Here is a 23,128-nt window from a genome sequence, read left to right as displayed (position 1 = left end):
TCCCGGACCTGGGCATGAACCCGTGTCCCCTGCATCGACAGGCAGACTCTCAACCACTGTGCCATCAGGGAAGCCCATGACTCTTTTTGAATTATGGTTTTCTCAGAGTATACGCCCATTAGTGGGATTGCTGGGTCGTATGGTAGTTCTCTTTTTAGTTTTTTAAGGAACCTCCATACTGTTCTCCATAGTGGCTGTATCAATTTACATTCCCACCAACAGTGCAAGAGTGTTCCCTTTTTGAAGGGCAAGAGCTAACAGGTGTGTAACATGCCTGGCAGATGGCAGGGGCTCTGTGAACATCCACCACCGTTGTAATGACCGCCAAGGGGCAGAGCCTGGTGTAGCCCCAGGGCTGTGGGACCAAGCTCCACACATGAAAGGAACAAAGTAGCCGCCTGCATCGCCCTCACTGCCTAGAAGCCAGCAGGTCTGGATCCAAGTTTTGACTCTCACTACCCAGCTCTGTGACTTTGAGAAAGTCACTTAACCTCTCAGAGTCACAGGCTCCCCACAGGAAAAGGATGATGCTGGTTCTTCTCAGGATGTGATGAGTACTGAATGAGGCGGTATCTGTGACCAAGCACTGTGGCCAACACAGCACTGGCCAAGCACCAGGGAGGGACAGTTGTTATGAAGGGTGTGCTAACCCTGACCTGACTCCGTCAGTCCTTAGGCGTTCAGCTGGGGCCTGGGCATTTGGGGTCAGTAGATCATGTGAGCCGACCTCCCTGGAACTTAAGCTGCTGAGGAGGAGAAGTGAACAGACAGGGTGAGACGGAGGACAGGATATGGCCAGAACTTAATAAAGCGAGGTCTGATCTGGCATGGGGCCAACTAATCCATAGCTGCAAAATCGGTTCCGTTAGCTCTCTTAATGAGCTACGAAAGCCGGGGAAATTAGTGCATGAGAGAATAATGGCACATGTCTGAGGCTCTAATTTGAAACCAGGGCTAAAAAGTTAGATTTGACATGACCAGCAACTCTCCAAATAGCACTGGTGCCCTTGCGGGAGGGAGAGGGTGAAGTCAGTGACGGGGGGATGAGTCTGGGTTTATAAGGAAGATACTGAGGCCTTATAAGGGAAACTCCTGCTTCAAACCCTGAATTTGAGGTCAGTCTCTACCACCCCATCCCGAGGCTATGGCCTCTGCTCTAAGTAGGCAAAGCAGCCAGCAAGGATCCCACTAGCTGGCCAGGGGCAAGGGTGCAGAGTATTAATAACCACCCCTGCTGCTAACAGCATGAGGCAGGGTGGTCTCAACAGCTGGCTGTAAAATGAATCCTGCTCTTCCAGCGGTGTCTCTCATAAAATTAGAGCTATGTTCCCATGGGAAAATAATCCCAAATAATTACAGAACTGGGAGCCAGAAGGGACCTCAGATATGGCTGAGTTGAAAAACTCTTAACAAGGAGGGAGTTTAGTAAATTCAAAGTGCTTATTCTCATCTATATCCTCCCTCTGTAGAGAATTGGGGTTCTCCACAGTGAAAAAAATGAGTCGCAAACCTAGATTTTCCCATAATATTCTGTTCAGTTCCACTGCCTGAGTGTTTGGTGCTGAGCATGTGTAACTGTGGTGTAATCGACAGCCCGGAGATGCAGCTCCTGAGTGTTCCAGCCTGCCCTTGCCTGAGGCTGGGGTGAGACCCGCAGGGTGGGAGAGAAGGTGTTGGGGGACACAGCAGTCTTTCCTGCCTCTCTCCTCTCTATCCTCTGGCATCAAACCAAGCTGGAATCCCAAGAAAGTGGAAATAATGAGACGTTAGTGGCCCACAGACCAGTGAGAGGAAGTGGATCCCTGGCCTCCATGAGGTTCCCTTTGCTGTAGGGTTAATGGCTCTTGGGCTGTGGGCTGTCATGAAATCCAGAGTTCATATTTTTTAATTTGCTGCTGCCTCACTGATGGGAGAGATTATAAACCAGCTGTCTTCCCCTCTAAGGAATGGGTGTTCTGGCACAGGCCAGAGCAGTTTGGCCTGGGCTGCAGGTTCATTGGCTGGGAGTGTGGAGGTTGGGATGGAGTGGGAGAGGCTGCTTGTCCAGCCCGGGGCCTTGGGGCCTCGTGTCTGTGTGTGTGTGTGTGTGTGTGTGTGTGTGTGTGTGTGTGTGTGTGTGAGACAGATACTGTGAACACTTTTACTTGAAAAGAGCCCATCCTCGGGTGAGCTGGGTGTGGACGCTGGCTGTGTGAGTGGGCATGTGGGCCTGGGAAGAGGGTGAAGAGGGTGTTGGGGGCCGGTCCCAAGGCTGTGTCTTACAGAGTCACTGCAGACATCCCAGCTCTGTTTGATGCTCTAGGAAGGCAGACAGAGTACTTTTACAGCTCTGGGCAGTGTGAGGTGATGGCTCCTGCAGTGGAGATGGGGCCTCAGTGGGAGAGGAGGTCTGAGCAGAGGGTCTAGGCTTGGTCACCTGCCCAGACAAGGCTGTCACAGGTTGAGTTGTAGCAGCAAGACCCCCAGTCTTTCTTGGGCACCTCTCCTTGCCCAGTTCTCTGCTAGGTACTTCAGAGAAATAGAAAATATTGGACAAATAAATGGACAGATGGATGGGCCTTATTCTCTGAGGGGATCAAAATCAACATAGAGTCTAGAGACACAAACATACCGTGGCCCACACACTGACACACATTCCCCAGCCCCATACCACATACACCCGTACACACCCATGCACACACCCCTTATGTGCATGTACTCATGTGTACATTTACCCATGTTTCCATGCACACACACACACATACCTACTCACATCCCTGCTCGTGCGCACACCCATGCACCTATGCACACATTTATTTCAGAACAAGTTTCCCAAGTCTTGCAAGTAGTAGTTTTGGCCAGTGCCTCTCTGACTCGGGGCCACCCCCTCCTCTCATTTCCCGTCAGGGAGGGGTTGTCTGGATGCTCTCTCAGGAGTCCTGTTCTCCCTGTCCAGCCTTACCTTACTCCAGCCTGGTGGCCCCAAGGCAATGACTTCATCCTCCAGAGCCTCTTTTTCCTCACTCTATAAATTGGGGCTGATGGTCCCCACCCTGCTTGCCTCACAGGGTGGCACCAGCATTCCCATGAGATAAGGGAAAAGAGTGTTTGTAAACTGTAAATTGTTTTCCAAACAGTCAAATGCTGCTGTTGTTTTCCCAGCTCCCAAACTCTGGAGTTCCTCCACCTACATGTAAACCCTGTGCTTGGGTGGAAAGGGACACAGCGTGGAGGTAGGGAGGAGGCCTGCCAGTTCTGAGGTTCCCATTCCACCTGGAGAGCTGGAGGGGCGTGGGCGCCTCTGCCCTCAACCTTTGCTGGGGTCCACTGTCTGGTGGGGTTGGCAGGGGTCTCGGCTGTCTGGCTACGGGCTCTGGGGGTAGGTGAGAGAATTTGGCAAAGGAGAGTGAGCGGAGAAGGGAGAGGTGGAAACCACATAATCAAAGACTGAGGCTAGAGCATTGTCATTTGATCAAAGAAATATGGTATCAAATTCGATGCTTGTGTAACTTCAGTGGGGGCCCACAACTCAAGCAGAGCTGGGAGCCCTCCCTTAGGAGGAAGCCAGGGTTCCATCTCACAGGCGTATAAGGGAGCCTGCTGGGCGCTAGCTGGAGCTGTGGAGCTGTCCAGGAGCCATCACAGACCCTCCAGCTTTGGTGGACCCCGGGGGGCTCAGGGGATGTAGGATGGGAGTGAGGACGGGGTACTGGTGTGTTGGGTTGTCAGAAGGCCACCCCATCTTCTTTTCTTCCCAGCTGTGGCTGGGGACCAAGACACCGGGTGGCCCCCAGCAGCTTCAGGCATTTGAATATGGGGTCAGTGGAGACCAGAGGCTGCTCCATGGGGACAGTGCTGTGGGAGTGGGGCTACTGACCCCACTTTGCAAGGAGCCCCTGACCAGAGGTCCTCCCTGTGATTCCCATCCCCCCGCAGTCTAGCCCAAGCCCTGCATCTTAACACAAGGGAAACAGAGACACAGAGAGGCAAAGGACCAGCCCCAGGATGCACTGAGAATAAGAGTAGAACCTGGGGCTCCTGTCTCTTAGCCCTGTGCTCATTCTCATGCCTGGGAAGATGGGGCTCTTGCTTGGGGACACCTTTCATGAAGGATAGTGAAGCCTCATATACTTGCATGAATGAAGCCAACTTGTAGCAATGGCCTTGTGGGCTGGAGGAGTCAGGATGGACTCCTTGGAAGAGGAGGTAAAGTTCACCAGAGAGGGTAGGTTAGGTACAGTGGGGAGGAAGTCTGTCCAGGTTGTCATGTCTTTCATTTGTTGAGCCTTCCTGGGTCCTCAGTTTAATCTTGTTCTCTCCTCATGATGGGTTGTGAGGGTTTCTTCCCTTTATCCCCACTTTATAGATTTGTTCATGAAATCTACAGATATTATCTGAGCCAGTGCTCTGTGCCAGTACTGGGACCCAGAGGTGACCAGGCACACTGGCCCTGCCCTTGGGGGCCCACAGTCTGAGGCCAGAGGCAGCACAATGCCAGCCTGACTGGGAAAACGGCTGCATGATCTGGGGCCGGTTATTTCACCTTGTTGTGCCTCAGTTTCTCAGCTAAAGAATGGTGGTAATAAAGTCCCTTCCTCCTAATGTTTATCAAATGCTCAGAACAGAGCCAGGCATATTTAAAGTGTAACATCTATATGTGTGTGTTTGTTTAAAGAGTTTTCAAAGGAACAAGTTAATTGTAGGTCGTGAGCAAGTGATGCACAGGAGGGAGGGAAAAAGGGTGATGTTGCAGGAACTTTCTGGGGAGCTGGCAACATTTTCTGTCTTGATGGGAGTGTGGGTCACAGGGTATATGCAACTGTCAAAATTCATTGAACTGGACTCTTGAGATCTGTGTATGTAAAGTATACCTCAATAAACAAGCGTATATAGAAAGAAAGAAAAATAAAAGATGAAGGGAGAGTAAGGACCCTCGAGGTCCTCTTTAGACAGGGTTGTCAGGGAGGGCTTCTGAGAGGAGGTGTCTTTGGGGGTACTCCTAGGAGAGGAGAAGACTTTGGCAAGGGGGAAGAAAGATGAGAACACTGAGGCTCTAAGAGGTTTGGGGCTGCACTCAAGGTCACCCTGAGAGATCAAGAGAGACAGCCCTGGAGATTTCCTGGCAGCTGGCCCTGGGTGGGCCCAGGTGCAGGGCTCTGTAATCTCCCCTTTAGAGAGACCTGGAGGCATTTATTGTGTTTTCTAGGGGCAGTTCTCTCCCCACCCCTGTGCCTGTTCTCAGGGTCTTGGCACTCAGAGAAGGACTATTTTAATCCATGTGGTAAATGGGATCCTAAATATGGACTGAGTAGGGTGGGAGGCATCGAGAGGCTGCAGCTCAGGACAGCTGCACCTGCTCCTCCTCCTCAGCAAAGCACGGGGTGCAGGCTCAGGCCATCCATCTTCCTCCTCCTTTCCCTCTCACACCCCCGTCTCCTTCCAGCCCCATGCCCATCATCCCATCCTTTGTTTGTTCAGGAGCCCAGTGTTTCCTGCCAGACCCCAGCCGGGGACTACCAGGTAATCCTGACCGGTCTGTACCTTCAAGCTGCTTCCAGCCTGGTGGAGATACAGAGGCAAAAACGACTGGGGGAGGTGCTGGGAGTACTTTCCAGAGGAGGAGACATCTGAACTGACACCAAAACCTTCCTCAGAAAAAAGGAGTTGGCCCAGTAGAGGAGATGGAGCAAGGGTGCACCTGGCATAGGCAGAGAGTGAGGCCTGTTTGGGATGAGAACATGCATCATTCTGACCAGAATCAAGTGCTCTGGGGCCAGGGTAGCAGGAAATGAGCTGGGAGAGGAAGATGAGCTCTGGATGCCAGGTGAGGAGGTGGCCTTTATTTGGAGCACTAGGGCTGGCGATTTAGAGTGGGGGTGGGGATAGGTAGTGAAGGACCAGAGAGAAAGAGGTAGGGCTGAGGACCCCACCGAAAGCATTTCAGCTGTGGGCTTGGGATTTTAAGAGAGAAGAGAGAGGACCCTGGTACCGGGGTCGGGTACCAGAAGCAGGGCAGAGTGAGGAGAGGGTCCAGGAGCCTGCCTGGGGGCCCTGGCAGTACATGGTCAGGTGGGCTAGGGAAGAGGTGGTGGGGGGCAGGGAGAAGTCTTAGGAGGCCAAGCAGAGAAGGGGTGCAGGGAGGACAGAGCAGGGAGGGAGGATGGTGCATCTTTGGTCCTGTGGCTAAAGCCTGAGGTGCCCCTGGCTTGAGTCACCTCAGGACACAGTGTGGTGGGGGGAGCTGATGTGGTGAGTGGAGGTGACCAAGACTCTACCCCCAGTGCTGTTAAGTAAGAAGCCGGTACATGAGAGCTGTGTGGGCAGAACAGAGGAGGCAAAGGCAGCACGAGCAAGGGATCCATGGTTTCCAGGCTGGGAGTGTCTGCCTACAGCCATCTCCATGCACACCCTCATTCTGGACTGGTTAGTGGAGAAGGAACCCCGGAGCTGGTGGAGGGGCTTGCCCAGCTCCTTGCACCCCACACTAGGGTCAAGCTCCAGAGACCAAGGGGCAAGCAGATGCAGGGACCCACTGCCTTTGTTTCCACCCCAGTTGATCTTTGCCTAGAGAGCTTGGTCCCAGAGCCTGCCCACACATGCCCTGGCAGAGGGGAAACCATCCTGAAGAAGAAGAAAGCGAGGCGCAGGGTGGCCCAGGGTCCGGCGGGTACTGAGCAAGATGGAGCTGGTCTGAGCCTATCTTGGGTTCCATCTCTGGTCTTCAGCCCTGTTCAGCCAGGAAGCAAATGTGAGCAGCCTTACCTGGGGGATGGCTTGTCCCTGCTCTCCCCATTCTGGGCCACCTCACCGTGCAGGCTGACTTCTCCATCCCCTACACTTCCTCTGAGCATTACCACTTCAGGGTCTTGCTCATTTCCGGTGATTGGCCTTAAGGTTGACAGCCACAGCCCAGGGCTGAGTTAACCTGAACAAGGATCCTGACGCCCACCCACGTGCTGTCTGCCTTGATGTGATGCATCCTGTGGGGATGACTATTATTACTCCATTTTACAGAGTTGTGGGCTGTGACTTGGAGCCGTGAGTGTTTGCTTGAGGTCACAGTGAGTCATTGGAGGAATTTAGCTCCAAGCCCAGACCTCACCCCGCCAGGCGGTCACTTCCCTCGAGCAGGGTCCTCCTTGCCACCAACCTCTACCTCTGGTCCACAGCCCTCATGCCATCTCACTGTAAAAATGAGGCTCTGGGGATGTGTGGCTCCTGGCCTGGGGTCTCACAGGTGATGTGTGATTTGACTACGAAGTCCACTCAATTTCCACCTCAATTGCTGTCCCCAAGAAGGGAGGCAGGGGCTTCTCTGGCCTCTGAGCCCTTCCAAGCTTTCAGCTACTTTCCCGGGCTTCCTGAGCTACCAGCTAAGCTGCTTGAAGCTGACCCTCAATCAAGTCCAGAGGCTCATTGGACCACAAATCAGGAAAACCTGGATTTGAATCCTCATTTTGCCCTTCATAAGCTGGGGGACCTTAGGCAGGTCACAGGCCTCTCTGAGGTTACGTGTCCTTGTCTGCAAAGTGAGGGCAGTGGCACTACTGGGTGGCTCCTGGGGAAGTGGATTTCAGGCCTGACACTTTCTGTGCCTACCTGCCCTCAGCTCCTGTATGACAGCCCCAAGGCCCGGCAGGAGGTGGACCACCACTGGCAAGCCTCGGGCGGCCCCCACATTGTGCGCATCCTGGATGTGTATGAGAACATGCATCGCGGCAAACGCTGTCTCCTCATCGTCATGGAATGGTATGCTGGCCCACCCTGCCTCAGCGCCTCATTAGTACCCCTGTGGCCCCCAGGCTCCCGCCATTCTTTAGGGGCTGTCTCTGTTCTTCAGATAGCATCTCCGGGAGGCCCCCCCCAGCCTCTGAAGGGTCGCGGACCTGCGCAGCTGACCACAAGGGCCTTCCTGCAAGGGTGGGAAGGAATCCACAGTGGCTCTAATGTGGCCTCCCTGGGTATGATTTCCACTCTGTGAGGAGGGGCTGGAAGAGCTGAAGGTAGTGGGTGGGGGAGAGACGTGGGGAAGGGTGGGATGTACACTGTCCCCTCAGCCCCACCTGGATTGGTGCTCCCACGGCCCCACCAGGTGCTGGGTGATCCAGGCCTAGATCCAGGAGCCAGCGGCTTCCTCCACCCTGGGCTTCTCCCACGAGCACTGTGGCTCAACCCTAACCTTCCTCAGACCCTGGGCCTTGTGTCTTGGCCTCCAGCTCCTCCCTGTCTGCCTTTAAAGCTCCCCCTCACCCCACAGGGTAGCAGCTCTTGAGTCAGATTTGGGGTTCAGATCCTGGCTCTGCCACCCACTAGCTGTGTGACCTTGGGCAACTGCTAACCTCTCTGAATCGCTGTAACTCCCATGTAAAATGTGGGGGGACATCTTAATGTAGCATTCACCCTGTTCATAGTCAGTGCTCTATGTGTATTGCTGAGTCAATCTTCACAACTCTGTGAGGTTGGTGCTGTAATCCCTGTTTTACAGAAGAGGAAGGTGAGGCACTGAGAGATGAAGGGACAAGCCCAGGATTACACAGCAGTGCACACAAAGGGTTTGCCCAGGGCACAGCACACAGTAGGTGCTCAGAAAACAGTGGCCATGACGATGATAACTGACATCTCCTTCCTCACTTGGGGAAACCTGGATGAGGGTGGGGCTGCCAGGTAGGGGCAGTGCCCCTGGGAACACAGGTGCTCCCTGGTTAAGATCCTCCCCTAGTTCTAAGAGTTGAGTTCAACCCACCCAAGCCAACAGCCCACCATGCACCAGGCTCTGCAAGGCACAGGGAGGCTGAAGGTGACTCTTCCCCAGGAGAAGAGCAGCAGGGCTGGAGGCCTGGGCCCATGACTCGGGGCAGGGGAAGGTTGATGCCTGATTCTCCTCCTCTCTGCCCACTTTCTCTAATAGCATGGAAGGTGGTGAGTTGTTCAGCAGGATTCAGGAGCGTGGCAACCAAGCTTTCACTGAGAGAGGTGTGTACATGCAGCTGCACTGGGGATTTGGGCTGAGATGGCTCACACAGAGTTTCTGTGTGATGCTGGGCAAGGCCCTGCGCCTCTCTGTGCCTTAGTTTCCCCAGCTGAATAAGAGAGGGTGGGACAGAGTGTTTATCTCCCAAGGGGTTCTGTGAGTCTGTGACACCTTGTCAGAGATGGGCTCTCCATGGCCTTGGGATGGAGGACTCCATGCCTCTTGGTGCCAACCAACAGTTGAGCTGGGGAGAGGTAGCCCAGGCCTGCTGAAAGAGCCCCAGATGAGCTGAGGGCATCCCCAGAGGAAACTAGGGTGACCAGGGTGTGGGTATGGGATGGGGGCCCTGGGTGGGAGGAGTGCACCATCTTGTGCTTTCCCAGGAGGGATGATGGGGTGGGGCCCCCTAGGCTGCCTGACCCTTGAATGACATCAGTGACCCCCTCCCCTGTGTCTGCAGAAGCTGCGGAGATCATGCGGGATATTGGCACCGCTATCCAGTTTCTGCACAGCTGGAACATTGCCCACCGAGATGTCAAGGTGAGGCTCCAGGATCCAGGTTCGGAGACCAGGGAAAAGAATACCATCCACAACCCTCAATGGTCCCAGCATCCACTAGATGGAGGCCACGTTCCTTGGTTGGCATTCAAGGCCTCTTCCCCCTGGCCAAGACTGCTCTTCTCAGCCTTTTCTCCCATGGTTCCAGCATATTCATTCTGCTCTAGCCAGATGGGTCTCCTTGTTTCCTTCAAACACTGTGTAATCCCAATAGCCATAAGAATAATTGAATGCCTACTTCAAGCCAGTAGTCCTGATAAGCATCTCGTTTAATCCTCACCCAGCCCTGTGAGATGGGTGCCATTACCCATTTGACAGATGAAGAAACCGAGGCTCAGAGAGAGATTGTCTTGCTCAAGGCTGTGCAGTTGCTGCACTGGGATTCATGCATTCATTTGTTCATTCAGCAAGGATTTTGTGGTGATAATGTGCCAGGCCTCAGGAAGGGGCTGCCTTATAATGTTGGGGCTTCTGTGAAGTAACAGCCATAGTTTCCATAGGTGGAGCCCTCTAATGTCAACATTTTAGGGGAAAGAAGCCATTTGCTGGGCACTGGATGAAGGAGCAGAGGTAATCCCAGTTGCTGGACCTGCTTGCCCTTCCAGTGGATGGGCCTGAGAGATGTTCTCTCCAAACTTCCCATCCAGGGAGGACTGACTCTTACAGGTGATCAGGATCAGATGGATGAAATGCAAACCGAGGCAGCCTTACATACACACATATACACACATGCATGTGCCAGCCACCATCAGAGTAGGATCTGCAACTCCTGGGCCCTCAGGCCCACACTTAGAGCATGACACCCGCAGGCTTATTTCCTCCTAAGACTGGGCAGAGGAGACCTGAGGGCCCGGCTGCTGCATCAGGTTCTTCCTCTGGCTGACTACTGCCAACCCATACAGTTATTCTTTGATTTTGGATACATGGGGAGCTGCAACAGTCTCATCTTTGCTTTATTTTGCAAAATAAACTATTGCTTTTTTTTTTTTTTTTTAAAGAAGATGTTGGAGGTAGGAGTTTATTAATTATTTATTTTTGCTGTGTTGGGTCTTCGTTTCTGTGCGAGGGCTTTCTCTAGCTGTGGCAAGTGGCGGCCACTCTTCATCGCGGTGCACGGGCCTCTCACTATCGCAGCCTCTCTTGTTGCGGAGCACAGGCTCCAGACGCGCAGGCTCAGTAGTTGTGGCTCACGGGCCAAGTTGCTCCGCGGCATGTGGGATCCTCCCAGACCAGGGCTCGAACCTGTGTCCCCGGCATTAGCAGGCAGGCTCTCAACCGCTGTGCCACCAGCGAAGCCCCTAAACCATTGCTTTATTTTGGCCCTGGCTTCCTTTTTTTCTCCCAAGGGGAGAAAAGCCTTCTGCCGAGAAGATTTCTTTGCACAGACCAAAACTGCTTCCCTGTTTTTAATCCCAGTCCAAGGTTGGATCATCTCAAACAGGACCTGAGAAATAGCTTTCACTGGCTCCAAACTGGAACTCCATCTAACACGCATCCTTCTACCCCAGCTCTGCCGCTCCTCTCCATGGGCCTAGGTCCTTCCCATTCATTAAAAACCAGCTTCAGGGCTGCCTCCTCCATGCATGTTCCCCTCTGCCTTCATCCCTCAGTCTCTCTGTGCTCTGCAACCAGGAAGGATGGCCTCTGTGCAGCTCCTGGGGTCTTAGCTCCCGGAGCAACCTCAGGGGGGCTGTCCTGCAGGCTCATTCTGGGCTGGGTACAGGCTGTGTGCTTGGCAGCACTGGCTCGCTTGCAGCCCACCTTCCCCCGGAACCCTCATTTTGGCATCTCAAGGCAGCATCACCAACTCAAGCTCAGAATTCCCTGCCCCTGGGCTCTCCGTGGCACTCGGTTATCTGCAGCCTTGGTTGAACAACTGCCCCAGCTTCCCCTCTGTGAGATGAGGTGTCACCTCTCAGCCACATTAGTCTCCTCCATATTTGGCCCGTGTTGTTGGTTGCCAAGACCCAGGTCTTTTTAGTGAGATGGACCTGGCTCCTCCTGCATCAATCTGGATGAGGGAAGATTCTGCCCCCACCTGGTGCCAAACTCCAGACTAATGTTTTCTCTTCCTGGCCCAGCCTGAAAACCTGCTCTACACGTCCAAGGAGAAAGATGGGGTACTCAAGCTCACTGATTTTGGCTTTGCCAAGGAGACCACCCACAATGCCCTGCAGACTCCCTGCTACACTCCCTATTATGTGGGTGAGTCCTTGGGATATGGTTTGTACCTCTTTACCACACCCGCCTCACCCTGCTGTGGTATGGGGCAGCTAGTGGGGTACAGAAGCCAAAGGGTTAAAGCCCAGTGAGGAGGGAGGGGAGGATTCTGTCTGCGAGGAGGCGGTGACTGGGGGGCCGGAGGTTGCAAAAATATTCTCCCAAACTTCAGCTTCTGCTTTTGAAAATAGATCCAGGAAAATTCTGGCTGTGGCCTGTGAGCTGAATGACATCACAGCAGCTCTAAATATATACGTGATAAAAGGCTGCCATCAGCTTGGGATGGAGCCCAACTGCGGTTGTTTTTCTCTGGTTTTTATCTTCCTGGGAGTCATATTCAGAAAGTGGGCAGGCATTTCCTCCTACATTAGAGGGATGTAGGGTACCAGCCACCTGCCTTGTGGGAGAGGGTCCCTTAGGTGAGGGCATGGATGGGACCCAGGGTTGTGCACATACCCACACTTCCTGGAAAAGCTCCCTGCTCCTCTGTGAGCGGGCAGCCCCCAGATCTGGAGAAGCCCCCGCTGAAAGTGCCCCTTCCTGGAGAGTGGGGTGATGACTCGTTTTACAGAGAGCTCTTCTCCCTCAGGATAAGCCTTCCAAGAGCTGTTTAAGGGGTGGAAAGCCCCCTGAGACAGCTGGAATGGTACTCTGTTTACCAGAACGTGTTTTGCAGTATTTTGACTTAGAAATCTTCCGGCCTACCCATCTCATTGAACAGATGGGAAGACCAAGTCCCCATGGGACGGTAGACAGGCTGACAGTGGAACCCAGAGCCCTGGCCATGGCCCCTCCTTACCCATGACCTAGGCTGTACATTCAGGAGGCAAGGGACACAGGGCAGCTGGTGGGCTGAGGCCCTCTCTCCTACGACAGAACCCCATCAAACCCCAGACTGCCCGCATGTCCCTCTCCTCCCACACCAAGACTGAGATGGCCCAAAGTAGCTAGGAGGCTATCATTTCTTACAGCCCAGTCTAAAAGTGGGATTATTTTATCTGGGAGCTGCTTTTCCTCCCGCAACTTCACACACATGCTGCCTTTCCACAAGGTGCCAGACACCAATCTGCTCTGTCCCATCCCCCAGCTTAGGCACCCGCTCTCCACGTTGTCCAGGATTTAGGCTCCTGCTTGGGCTTGAGGACCCTTGGGACTGAGGCCCCTCCTGTGCCCTCTGCCCTGGTAGCTCCTGAGGTCCTGGGTCCAGAGAAGTATGACAAGTCATGTGATATGTGGTCCCTGGGCGTCATCATGTACATCCTGTGAGTACCATCCATCTCCTGCAACCCCATGTACCCTCAGAACCACTTCTGCCCCCGCCATCCTTGGTGAGGGACTTGAGCGGGTCACTCTTCAAGGAGGCTGCCCTTCCCTTCTGGTCATGGGACACCTCTTCTTCAGGCTCTCTGAAGGCCTCCCCATGCCAAGGGCAGATGGTGGTCCTGGGATGAACACCAGAGTTCTGAGGGCTGGTGTTATTGCCTTGGTGTCTGGCTGCCTGTCTCTCCAGTCAGGGTCTTGGGGGAGGAGAACGGTTCCACCCTGGTGCTTCCCCCACACCTGTGCCGAATGACCTCTGCCCTCCCCCAGCCTATGCGGCTTCCCGCCCTTCTACTCCAACACGGGCCAGGCCATCTCCCCCGGGATGAAGAGGAGGATCCGCCTGGGCCAGTATGGCTTCCCCAATCCTGAGTGGTCGGAGGTCTCTGAGGATGGTGAGTGAGTCTCTGCCCCAGCTTGCTCCGCTGGACCCCATGAGCCTTCCTTCTGGGAGAGAACACTTTGGTGTCAAACCGACCTGTATTCAGATCCTAGCTTCCCCCACATCCCAGCTTTGTGGTCCTAGGCAAGTCACCTAACCTATTTGAACCTCAGTTTCTATATCTGCCAAATGGGCTCAAAACCTGCCTCTTCAAAACTTCCTCTAACTCCTGTTCATATTTTCCCTTTGGAGACCACAAACAAGTCTGCCTCATATCAATTATCTATTGCTGCCTAACAAATTACCCTGAACACTTAATGCCTTAAAACAAGGAACAGTTATTAGCTCACTGTTTCCGTGGGTTAGGAATTTGGGAGCATGTGCAGAGCTGGTGGTCTCTGGGAGGCGGGGTCTGGCTCTGAGGAACTTTGCAGCCTCACCACTCCCTTCTCTTCACTAGCCAAGCAGCTGATCCGCCTCCTGCTGAAGACAGACCCCACAGAGAGGCTGACCATCACACAATTCATGAACCATCCCTGGATCAACGTGAGTGCCACCTCGTCCTATGGTGGGCAGGGTGATGAGCTTGAGCAGGGCTGCCAGAAGAGTGATGGCTCCGGAGTCCCTGCCGTGGGCCACAGATGTGCGGTAGTGCCCCACCTATAACCTGCCTTTGCCACCGCTCATGTCAGGCTCCTTCACCTCCCTGAGTCTCTGTTTCCCCATCTGAGACTGGAAGAAAGGGGGTGGGGTGGGGCAGCCAGTGTTGTCCCGGGTGCCCTCAGGGTCTGATCCACGGGCCTGGGGCTCCTTCCAGCAATTGATGGTGGTGCCACAGACTCCACTCCACACAGCCCGAGTGCTGCAGGAGGACAAAGACCACTGGGATGACGTCAAGGTGGGTGGACTCTCCCTCAGCCTCCCTGCAAGTAGCAGGGTTTTGGAAAAAGGGACTCCATGGTGGTGACCACCCAGAACCTGGGTCTTCGGCCCCCTCTCGTCTTATGTCAGTGACTGCAGCCGTGGTCTGACCGTGGCATTTGGAACACTGGGCTGCACTACCCCGTTCAGGGTGGTGCTCCTGGCTCACGCCTTCAGTGAAGGGGGGCTTTGGGGTCAAACCGACCAAGCTTTGGCCATAATCCCTCCTATGATTTGCAACATTTGGGAGGGTGGTCAGCCTGCTTTTAGACGTAGGGGAGGCCAGATTTGAGCCTGTGGGGCAGCAGCTCAGAGCCTGGGGCAACCAGGGCACAATCTTCAGGCGCTGGTGCCCTGGGTGCACAGCAAGATGGCGTCCCCTGCAGGTGACATTGGTCCAAGTCCCTGTCCTACTTACCCTTGGTGTGGTTCCAGGGAGTCACTATACTTTCTGTGCCTTTTTGGATAAGCTCAGTGTCTACCACAGTGGACTAGAGTGAAGATCATATGATGCAAAGGGATGGGCCCAGTGCTGGCTAAGGGGGCACTCGGGCAGCATAGATGGTCACTGCCATCACTGATATTATTAAAGGGCTACTCAGGCAGGAGATGATGTCTCTTGAGGTCAGTGTACCTGCCCTCCCCCCACATCTGTCCCCAGGAGGAAATGACCAGTGCCCTGGCAACCATGCGGGTGGACTATGACCAGGTGAAGATCAAGGACCTGCAGACCTCTAACAACCGGCTCCTCAACAAGCGGAGGAAGAAGCAGGCTGGCAGCTCCTTGGCCTCTCAGGGCTGCAACAATCAGTAGCTCATGTGGCTGTGGGGGAGCTGGGCCTCAGCCTGGAGGACACACTGGAGGGGCCTGAGGCCCTGACCCAGAGGGCCCAGGCTCATGGTTTTTAACAAAAGGATTATTTTTGTTATGTTTTAATTTGTCACTTGGAACTTCAGGATGGGGGCACGTGACCCTGATCCTTCAGAATTCCAGCCCAGGTTCAGGCCCTAGACGAGGGCCAAAACCTGGGGGCTAGGGAGCCACCTGCTGCAACTGCAGTGCCTTTGACCAGAGTGGCCTGAATGAACTGTGACTTTGTCCTGCCCTGGGCATGGCCTTAGACTTCTAGGCCACTGGGAGTTGTGGCTGGGCTTCCTTCCTTCTGTGGAAACAGCTCCCTGGAGGGTGGGCAGATGGGCCTGGCCTTGGGAAAGGCATCCAGCCACTGGTTGTCATGGTGACCAGGGACAGAGTTGCTGTCTCTGAATGCTGAGTGAGTGAGCAAGGGAGGGAGAGGGGCAATTGAGGGTCTGCCTGCCTTCTTGGGGAGGCTGCTCTCCCTCACGCTGCATGCCTCTCTCAGGCTCGCCCCTCTTTGGTCTCCCTGAGGCTGCAGGGTCAGTCTGCCTGGCTCTCTGGGTGGTCCAGCCCTGTCTTGCTGCAACCCCATCCCACAGGGCCCTTGGAGTTCTCCTTGCACAGAGTCCCTGGGCCCAGCATCCCGTTACTACCGCCCACCCAAAGAGTAGCCTCTCATCTCACTGCGAGTGGGAGGTATTTTTAACCCTTTTTTTTTACTTTGGAAATGTCACTGTGACAAAAGCTAAAACAGTTACCCTGCCCCCACCTGCTCACCAGATCCCAGGCAGGAAAGCCTTTCCTTAACTGTTCATCCTCTACTCTGTCTTGATTGATGGCAGGGGTTGTCTCTTGGTGCACTTTTGCGAGAGGATAGCTTGGGGCAGGGCCAAGGGCTCCCCGTTAATCAGGGGTCTCTTTCTATACTCCGGGTCAGACCCGAGGCAGTGGAGGGCTGCTGTGTGACGCTTAGAGGGTCTGGTCCTGGCTTTGGCAGAGTCAGAGCAGAGTTCCCCTTCCTTGCTGGTCCAGGCTCACCCAGCCCCACACTGCCCAGGCAGCCTCAGGGTGCTGAACGCCTGATATGGGCCTGGCAAGTGCCTGACCCCCGGCCTGTTTTCTGGTTCCTTACGCTTCTCTCACGGGCAGGGAAATCCTAGACCACGTCAAATAGGATGGTCACACTATTTGTAAAACACTGCTGGGTTTTACATCCAGGTATTAGTAAACAACATTTTGACATTTTCCCCTTGTTCCTGAGTTTCTCTTTGTCTATATGAGTGGACAAAAGTGGCCTAAGGGCATGTCCTCACACCTGCTAATGATTTCACTGCTGCTGGACAGGGTGCCTCAGGCCTGGTAAACATGCCAGGCTGACTCCAGGTCCACCCTGGCCTCACCAGGCACGGGAAGGTCATGGGAGCTAAGGGATGGCAGCTGCCCCGTGTCCCCAGCTCTGTGCCGCCCGGTGTGCTACGTGTGTGACACCCACCCCCGGCTTGGTGTGTGCCAGCATCTGCCCACAGTGGCCACCCCCAGCTGTGTGCCAGCCTGCCGAAGGGCGGGCAGAGCGCCTGCTGCAGCGCTGAGCTATTTTCAGAAGCTGCCAGATTTCATTTGGCAGCGAGGATGTCGGGGAGGGGAGGGGGCGGGACGCTGGAGACTCTTTTGACTACTCCAGCGACGGAGCACCCTCAGCCCTCCGGAGCCCTTGCGGGCAGCCTCGAGGGGGGCCCTGACTGTGACATATTCCCCCAGCTTCTGTCCTCCCCATTTCCCAAGAGCTCATCTGACACCTGCAGCACTCCTTCCCCCACCTCCCTTCCCCTCAGGGTGTCGGGGAGGGCGGGAGATGTTAGAAGGCAGGGACAGGCAAGCCACCTGAGCTGAGTGCTCCTTCCTAGCCTGGTGACCTTGGACAAGTCTCCCTGCTTTCCCGCCTTGATTTCCTCAGCTGTGTATTGGGGTGGATGATGTCCACTCTAGGGAGACATCTGGGGGATCGGGCAGACGATGTGTAAAGTACTTAGTGGGGTGCCTGGTGCATGGCTCGTGCCCAGCACCCATTTGCCACCCCAGCATCCTTAGCTGTCAGGAAGGGGAGAAGTACCTGAAATTGCTCAAGGGAAAAGCAGCCCAGCCCCCAATCTATCTCTGGGACTTTCCACCCAGAAAATCAGGCTTTCTTCACCCATGGGGTCTCAATCCCAAGGACCTGCTCTCCAGAATAGCATCATATGGGCTTCCTGGACCTTGGTTCCAGCCCTGGGCTTCATCCTTGAAGGGGTGGCCCACCCTTCTGAAGGGCCCCTGAGGTCCCCAAATGAATTCTGGGGGCCTCACAGAGCCTTTGGTTCAGACCAACCCTTGTCATGTACTCTGCCCAGTGAAACGCTAGCCAGCTGCAGAGGCAGGTAAAGTCTGTCTAGTCACAAAGCTGCAGAGGTGCAGACGGACTCCTTCACTTGGCTGCTTAGTGCCCACTTCCGGAGACCCTGTGCTGGGTGCAAGGAAGGCAGCGGTGGAAGCTGAGGATAGAGTCTCACCTCGGGGAGTTTACACACATGAGGGAGAAGGACAAAATATCACACAAATACATGTTGAATCATGGACTTGATATTTTCTATGAAAGAAAGATGTGGTTTGCGAAGGAGGTGTCATTGTGCAGTTTAAGCCAAAGAGGTAATTTATGCCCCAGTGGCTGGGGAGGGTGCCTGGTAGGTTGCAAGGCTGAAGGCAGAATCGCAGGACCAGGGCCTTAGGGACAGAGGGACTCTGTGCGCCCCTCAACTTTGCCTGTCTATGCTTCTCTTGGGGGCTGGCCTTGATCTTCCTCCTGTACTGCCTTCTCCACATGGAAGACCAGAGCTTCAGTAGTCCTAGCAGGGAGGCATCTGCTCAGCTGTCTGCATGCCATTCCCAGGTTTCTTATTGGCCACACTTGGCCCATTGCTGTTGGTGGGGGCATGCCCTCTCCTATGACTAGGTGGGGAGGGGTGCAGCAGAGGTAATTAGCAGAGGAGAGGATGGAAGGATTGCCCGCAGATCTCCCATATCTGTGTTGCCACTTCCAAGAGCCCCTGAGGAGGCTGGCCCAGTGACACACCTAGCCCAGGGCCTGGCCCTCTGATCTCTGGCATCAGGTACAACTCTCACAAGCCAGGGTTGGGAGGCTGGATGCCTGGCCAGATCACACTCTTTGGGCCTCAATGTGGCTGTCTGTGAAATGGGAGCAAATCCTGACAATTAGCTGGTATCAGGTGAGCTAAGAAGCCAAGGGGCCACATGTTCACATCGTCCTATTCAGACACATGCATTTGCCCGGGCTTCATGTGGTTTCCCGAGGTGCTTTCAATAAAGAATCCATAAGACGTGTATTCACATGTGTGTGCGTGTGTGTGTGTGTGTGTGTGTATGTGTGTGTGTGTGAGACGTTTCTTCCCAGTGATGCTCCCCCGACCCAGCCGACAGCAGCGTTCTCTGTCTTACAAACCTGGTGCTGGCCGGCTTCCAGCGGCCTGGCTCATTGCTATTCCACACCAGCCCCTCTCCGCCCTCGATTCAGCCCTTCCACTGCAGCGTCGGAATTGAGCCTCAAAATGCAGCTTGCCACAACCTCTGCAGGGGTCTCGACGCTTCCAGGGCTGCTTGAAACTCTCTGTCTCTCTCTGGCAGGCGTGGGGAGGGGGCACAGGTCCCGGGTAGCTGTCTCCAAACCTGGCTGTTTTGGGCTGAGCCTTTGAATCCCTAGGGGTTCTTACAGCTGCCCCCAAACCCAGCAGGATAAAATTCTCCCCTTTGTCCCTCTGGACAGCCAGCATGTTCACCCCTTGGAATTGAGGCCAGCAGGCAAGGAAGGATCTGGGAAGCCCACCTCCCACCCTGTGTGTGGAGTGGGGTGGGGTTATTTAGTTTGGAACCAGGAGATCTCAGCTCTGGTTTACATGAAGCCTTGGGCAAACCTATTTCACCTTTTGAGGTTCCCTATCAGTAAAATGAGACATTGATTAATCAGGGCCAGATCCTCCCTGCACCCTTGGTAGACATGCTGCCACTAGTTGGTGGATTATGAGAATGCTCTATGGTCTCAGGCAGGTAATGCACTTTGCTGGGCCTCAGTTTTCTTACCTCTTAAATGGGAGTAATCCTCACAAGGGTGGGGCAGGACTGCAGTGGAAGAGGAGAGGGGTGGCCAAGCCACAAAACCTTGGTCACCAGTGCAAGTCAAGTGTCTGCTAGGTGACACCCAGCTACCAGGACTCTGCCAGTTCTGCCCTCTCTCTGTTTCCCCTGACCAGGAGAAGGCAACCAGTGACTCAAGGGAACCAGTTTCCTGGGATTCAGAGGAGCTGGTCAGGACAGGTTAGTTGGGGTGTGGGGCCACCTGCTGGTCACCTGGTGAGCATTCAGTAGATGCCTACTGTGTGCCAGTCCCTGAGGCAGCTGTGGTTCTGTCTAGGTGGAGGGGGAGACCACAACATCGTAATGAACAGCTGCCATTTACTGAGTGCCTGTTGTACGCCAGGACTATGTGGGGGCTTTACCTGGATCATCTCACTTAGTCCTCACAGTCCTATCTCACAGATGGAGAAACTGAGCCCTCAGACTCTTAGCCAGAGGAGGTCAGAGGAAGGGATGCTACTTTTGGCTGGGGACAATCGTAGAGGGCTTCCAAGAGGTGGTGACACATGAATTTGAAGGGCAAATTTGGATAGACAAAGATTTGGGAAAAGTGCATTGCAGCTGACAGGTATGGGGGAGGCAAGGTGAGGAGGCAGGAATGGGATGTGAAGAACGGAGAACAAGTCTGTTTAACCAGTGAGAGGCAGGAGGTCGCTCATTTCCTCATCCCATCTCCTGTAGGTAGTCAGGGTGGGGACTTCAGGGGTGAGACAGTAGGTACCTGGTGGCAGCTTCTCTCTCTTCGTGCTCCCAGGCCAATCTCATGTGTGGAGGATGCATTCCCTCCTCCCCATATCCACATCTGCCTCCCCTAGAGATACACCGGCTCTTGATGCTAGTTTGTCAAACTATCTATCCACCTTCTCTTGCTGGTATGGCCTTTTCAGGTGGCTCCAGAGTTGGATCTTTTCACACTGGACTCCCTGGACCCTCAGGATGTGGCCTCTGCTTCCAACAGAGCTATTTTGTGTACTGGATTTTCTCCTGAGATTTAATTTGAACAAGAGTTTATGTGCTTTAAAAAAGTTTATGGACCATTGAACTAGACGCTTAACATTTATCTCAAATTGTGCAGTATGATCCCATTTTACAGATGGGAAACCGAGACTCAGCATGACTAAGTACTTGCTGGGGTCCATGGCTGGGCTCTGATATGGAAAAATGTCTTCAGGATTGTCCTTTCTCCCACTGTCCTCAAAGGGTCCAGACTTCATGCGGACAGGCAGAGAATAGCCACCTGCACGGTCTGATGGGCTGCAACAAGTGCTAATAAGGAGAGCAGAGATGATGGGGTGATCGTGGCTCTCTTAGGCAGGGTTGTTTTCCTCTTTCTCGTGGGGAGTTGAGAGAAAGTTGGGACACAGAGGAGGTGATGGGGATGAGGAGGTATTATTGAGGAGGCACTGGGGAGCCTGCCTCATCCCCAAATACCTGCCCCTGATGCAGCGGCTGTGTGGATAAAGTAGATTATACTCCCAGATCCACTCCACTTCAGCTGTGTTCACATCAAGCCAGAGAGACCAGCAAGCCAATCCACCATCAGACCTGGAAGAGATCCTCTGTGCAGAGCAAGGTAGGCCCTTCAGCTGCCCTCTGGAGTAGCCCCCCAGTGTGGTGAACCTCCCTAGTGCAGCCTCACTTCCAATTGATGGGACCTCGACTCATGGGTCATGTCTCCCTACCAAAGAAAGGCCCAGTGAGTGAGGGGCTGGGGTACCTAGCTCTGGGTCTGGCCTGCTCCAGTTACACATTGGAGCCCATGTTTTGAGCATCTAGAGTGTGCCAGGATGTCTCATATGTGACCTCCTTTACTTTTCTTTCCTTCCAATAGCTTTCTAAGCGGGGATTATGCCCATCTCACAGATGAAGTCACTGAGGCTTGAGTAGCATGGGGATAAAGTGCCCAGTTTCCTCCATGTGGTGAGTGACAGGGCGGGGGGTCTGAATCCGGGAGCATGGGGCTCTAAGATCCCCTCCCTAACAGAAATGCTCTCCCTGCCCAAAGAATCCCAATCCTGCCTGATCCTTCCCTGATCTTCTATGTCCCTGGCTGCCAGAGGAAGGGCCCTTGGTGGGGGGCTCCCATGCTCTCTGGCCCCCAAACCTGAGCAGGGAGTGCCAGGCACCTCTCAGCATGGTTTAAGGTCAAGGCATTTCCCTGTGGATGAGATGGAAGTTGAGCTGGGTCACACAGCCTGGGGCCCCTTCCAGCTCCGCTCTGTGACCATGGACAACTCCCTTAACTCCTCTGAGCCCATCTCCTCATTAGAACATGTGGACAGTGACACCTGCCCCCTGGACCATGAGACTGTGAAAGGTAAGGCACGATGCCTTGAAGAGCTCTCAGCATATCATAGGTCCTAGAAAATGTTGCTTCACACAAAAGACCGTAGGATTTGATGGTGTATGGGGAAGTATTGAGTCGAGGCTGAAAGCCTTCAGAAAGGAGGCTGTCTTCCTGGGAAAAGCTGCAGTCAGGGCCCCTGTCTGAGTGAGCTGCCCACCTGCCCTGGGGACTTCTCTTTCTGAAGGTCCCTTTCAGGCCAGGGTCTAGTGGGCTGTGCAGCAGGGCTGGCCAGGGCTGCTGGGGAGACAGTGAGGCAGAGGAGGCAGCCAAGGCAGGTCCGAAGAACTACTCCGCACAGGGTCATGAAGGTATCTAGGGAATGTGGGGCACAGGGCTGGTCACCATGCCAGCCAGATGAGGGGATGGGCTGACCTAGAGTGTCTACTATGGGCAAGCCTCCCTGGACCACTGGCTGGGGCAACCTAAGCAGACAGAACTTCTTTAATGACAGAGTCCATAGCCAAAGTGGCGTGACAGACACGGGCAGGAAGGTCAGGGAAGTTTTCCGAGAAGGGGAGTTCATCTGAGGAAGAACGACCAGAAGAAGTTGCTGTAAGAAGAACAAGAGGAAGGGTATCCCAGATGGAGGGAATAGCAAGTGCAAAGGCCCTGGGGCTGAAAAGACCTTCAAGTATCTGAGGAGCAAAAATGAGTGCACTATGCCTGGAGAGTGCTGCTCCAGCCTCTCTCAGACAGAAGTGAGTATGTGGACTGCCTTATGGGGCCCCAGGAAATTGGGCTTTTTGGAGTGCCTTTCTATAGGCTCTGCCACTGACCCCCCAGAACAGGGTCCGACCTAGGGCTCAGGGCAGCTTGGCCAGATGTGAATCAACCCTTACGTGGCCCTTGACTCCCCTGATATGGCTTTAATATCTAATCGTTGACAATAAATTGAACTAACTAAACTGTGGATGCAAAGCTTGCTGGAGCTGTTAACATCAGCAAAGCCAGTAGCTGTGTCTATTTCCACACAGAGAAGATGCAATAAAATATAACTCACCTCTGGAGATAGATTCTATAGAGCTAGGGCTCTGCCCTCTGGGCCCAGGAGAGAGGGGATCAATTCCTCTTGGTGAGCGCCTATAAATGGGGTTCAAGCTTATTGGAATTATGTGAATGCTTGGGTGGGAGATCCTAGGGTGGGGGGTGTGCAGAGATTCTCGGCAATGACTATGTACTATAATATAATCTCAGTCAGCAGGAGACAAGGCCCTCCTCTCTCCAGCACATGAGTCATACAGGCCAGGGGCCTGGGTTGGGAGCACTGCCAAGGGATGAGTGGGCCTGACCCAGAAGCTTTTCTTCCTTCTCTTATTCTGATGGTCAGGTGGGTTTTCTCAGAGAGCTAATTCTGCGGAATAAATCCTGCCCACCTGAAGCCGGGAGGGG

General features: G+C 54.2%; 1 protein-coding gene across 26 annotated transcripts in view; it reads left to right on the top strand.

Moving 5' to 3' along the window:
• Positions 1-23,128, top strand: part of MAPKAPK3 (MAPK activated protein kinase 3) — a 43,814-nt gene that overhangs the window by 11,710 nt on the left and 8,976 nt on the right. For 4 of the 26 annotated variants that reach the window (XR_003678337.2, XR_003678338.2, XR_003678340.2 and 1 more), the window contains exons 3-12: positions 5,458-5,499; positions 7,589-7,728; positions 8,888-8,952; positions 9,411-9,490; positions 11,590-11,713; positions 12,915-12,990; positions 13,319-13,443; positions 13,891-13,976; positions 14,248-14,328; positions 21,224-21,312. Coding sequence is in view for 15 of the 26 variants with exons in the window: in XM_028484618.2 (XP_028340419.1) it covers positions 5,458-5,499; positions 7,589-7,728; positions 8,888-8,952; positions 9,411-9,490; positions 11,590-11,713; positions 12,915-12,990; positions 13,319-13,443; positions 13,891-13,976; positions 14,248-14,328; positions 15,013-15,165 (972 nt within the window). In the remaining 11 variants the exon portion in view is untranslated. The other 22 variants (XM_055082637.1, XM_055082636.1, XM_007112132.3 and 19 more) reach the window with 20 other exon arrangements.

This window comes from Physeter macrocephalus, unplaced genomic scaffold, assembly GCF_002837175.3.
Source record: "Physeter macrocephalus isolate SW-GA unplaced genomic scaffold, ASM283717v5 random_161, whole genome shotgun sequence".
Taxonomy (NCBI): Eukaryota; Metazoa; Chordata; class Mammalia; order Artiodactyla; family Physeteridae; genus Physeter; species Physeter macrocephalus.
This window is presented reverse-complemented; position numbering and strand designations above follow the sequence as displayed.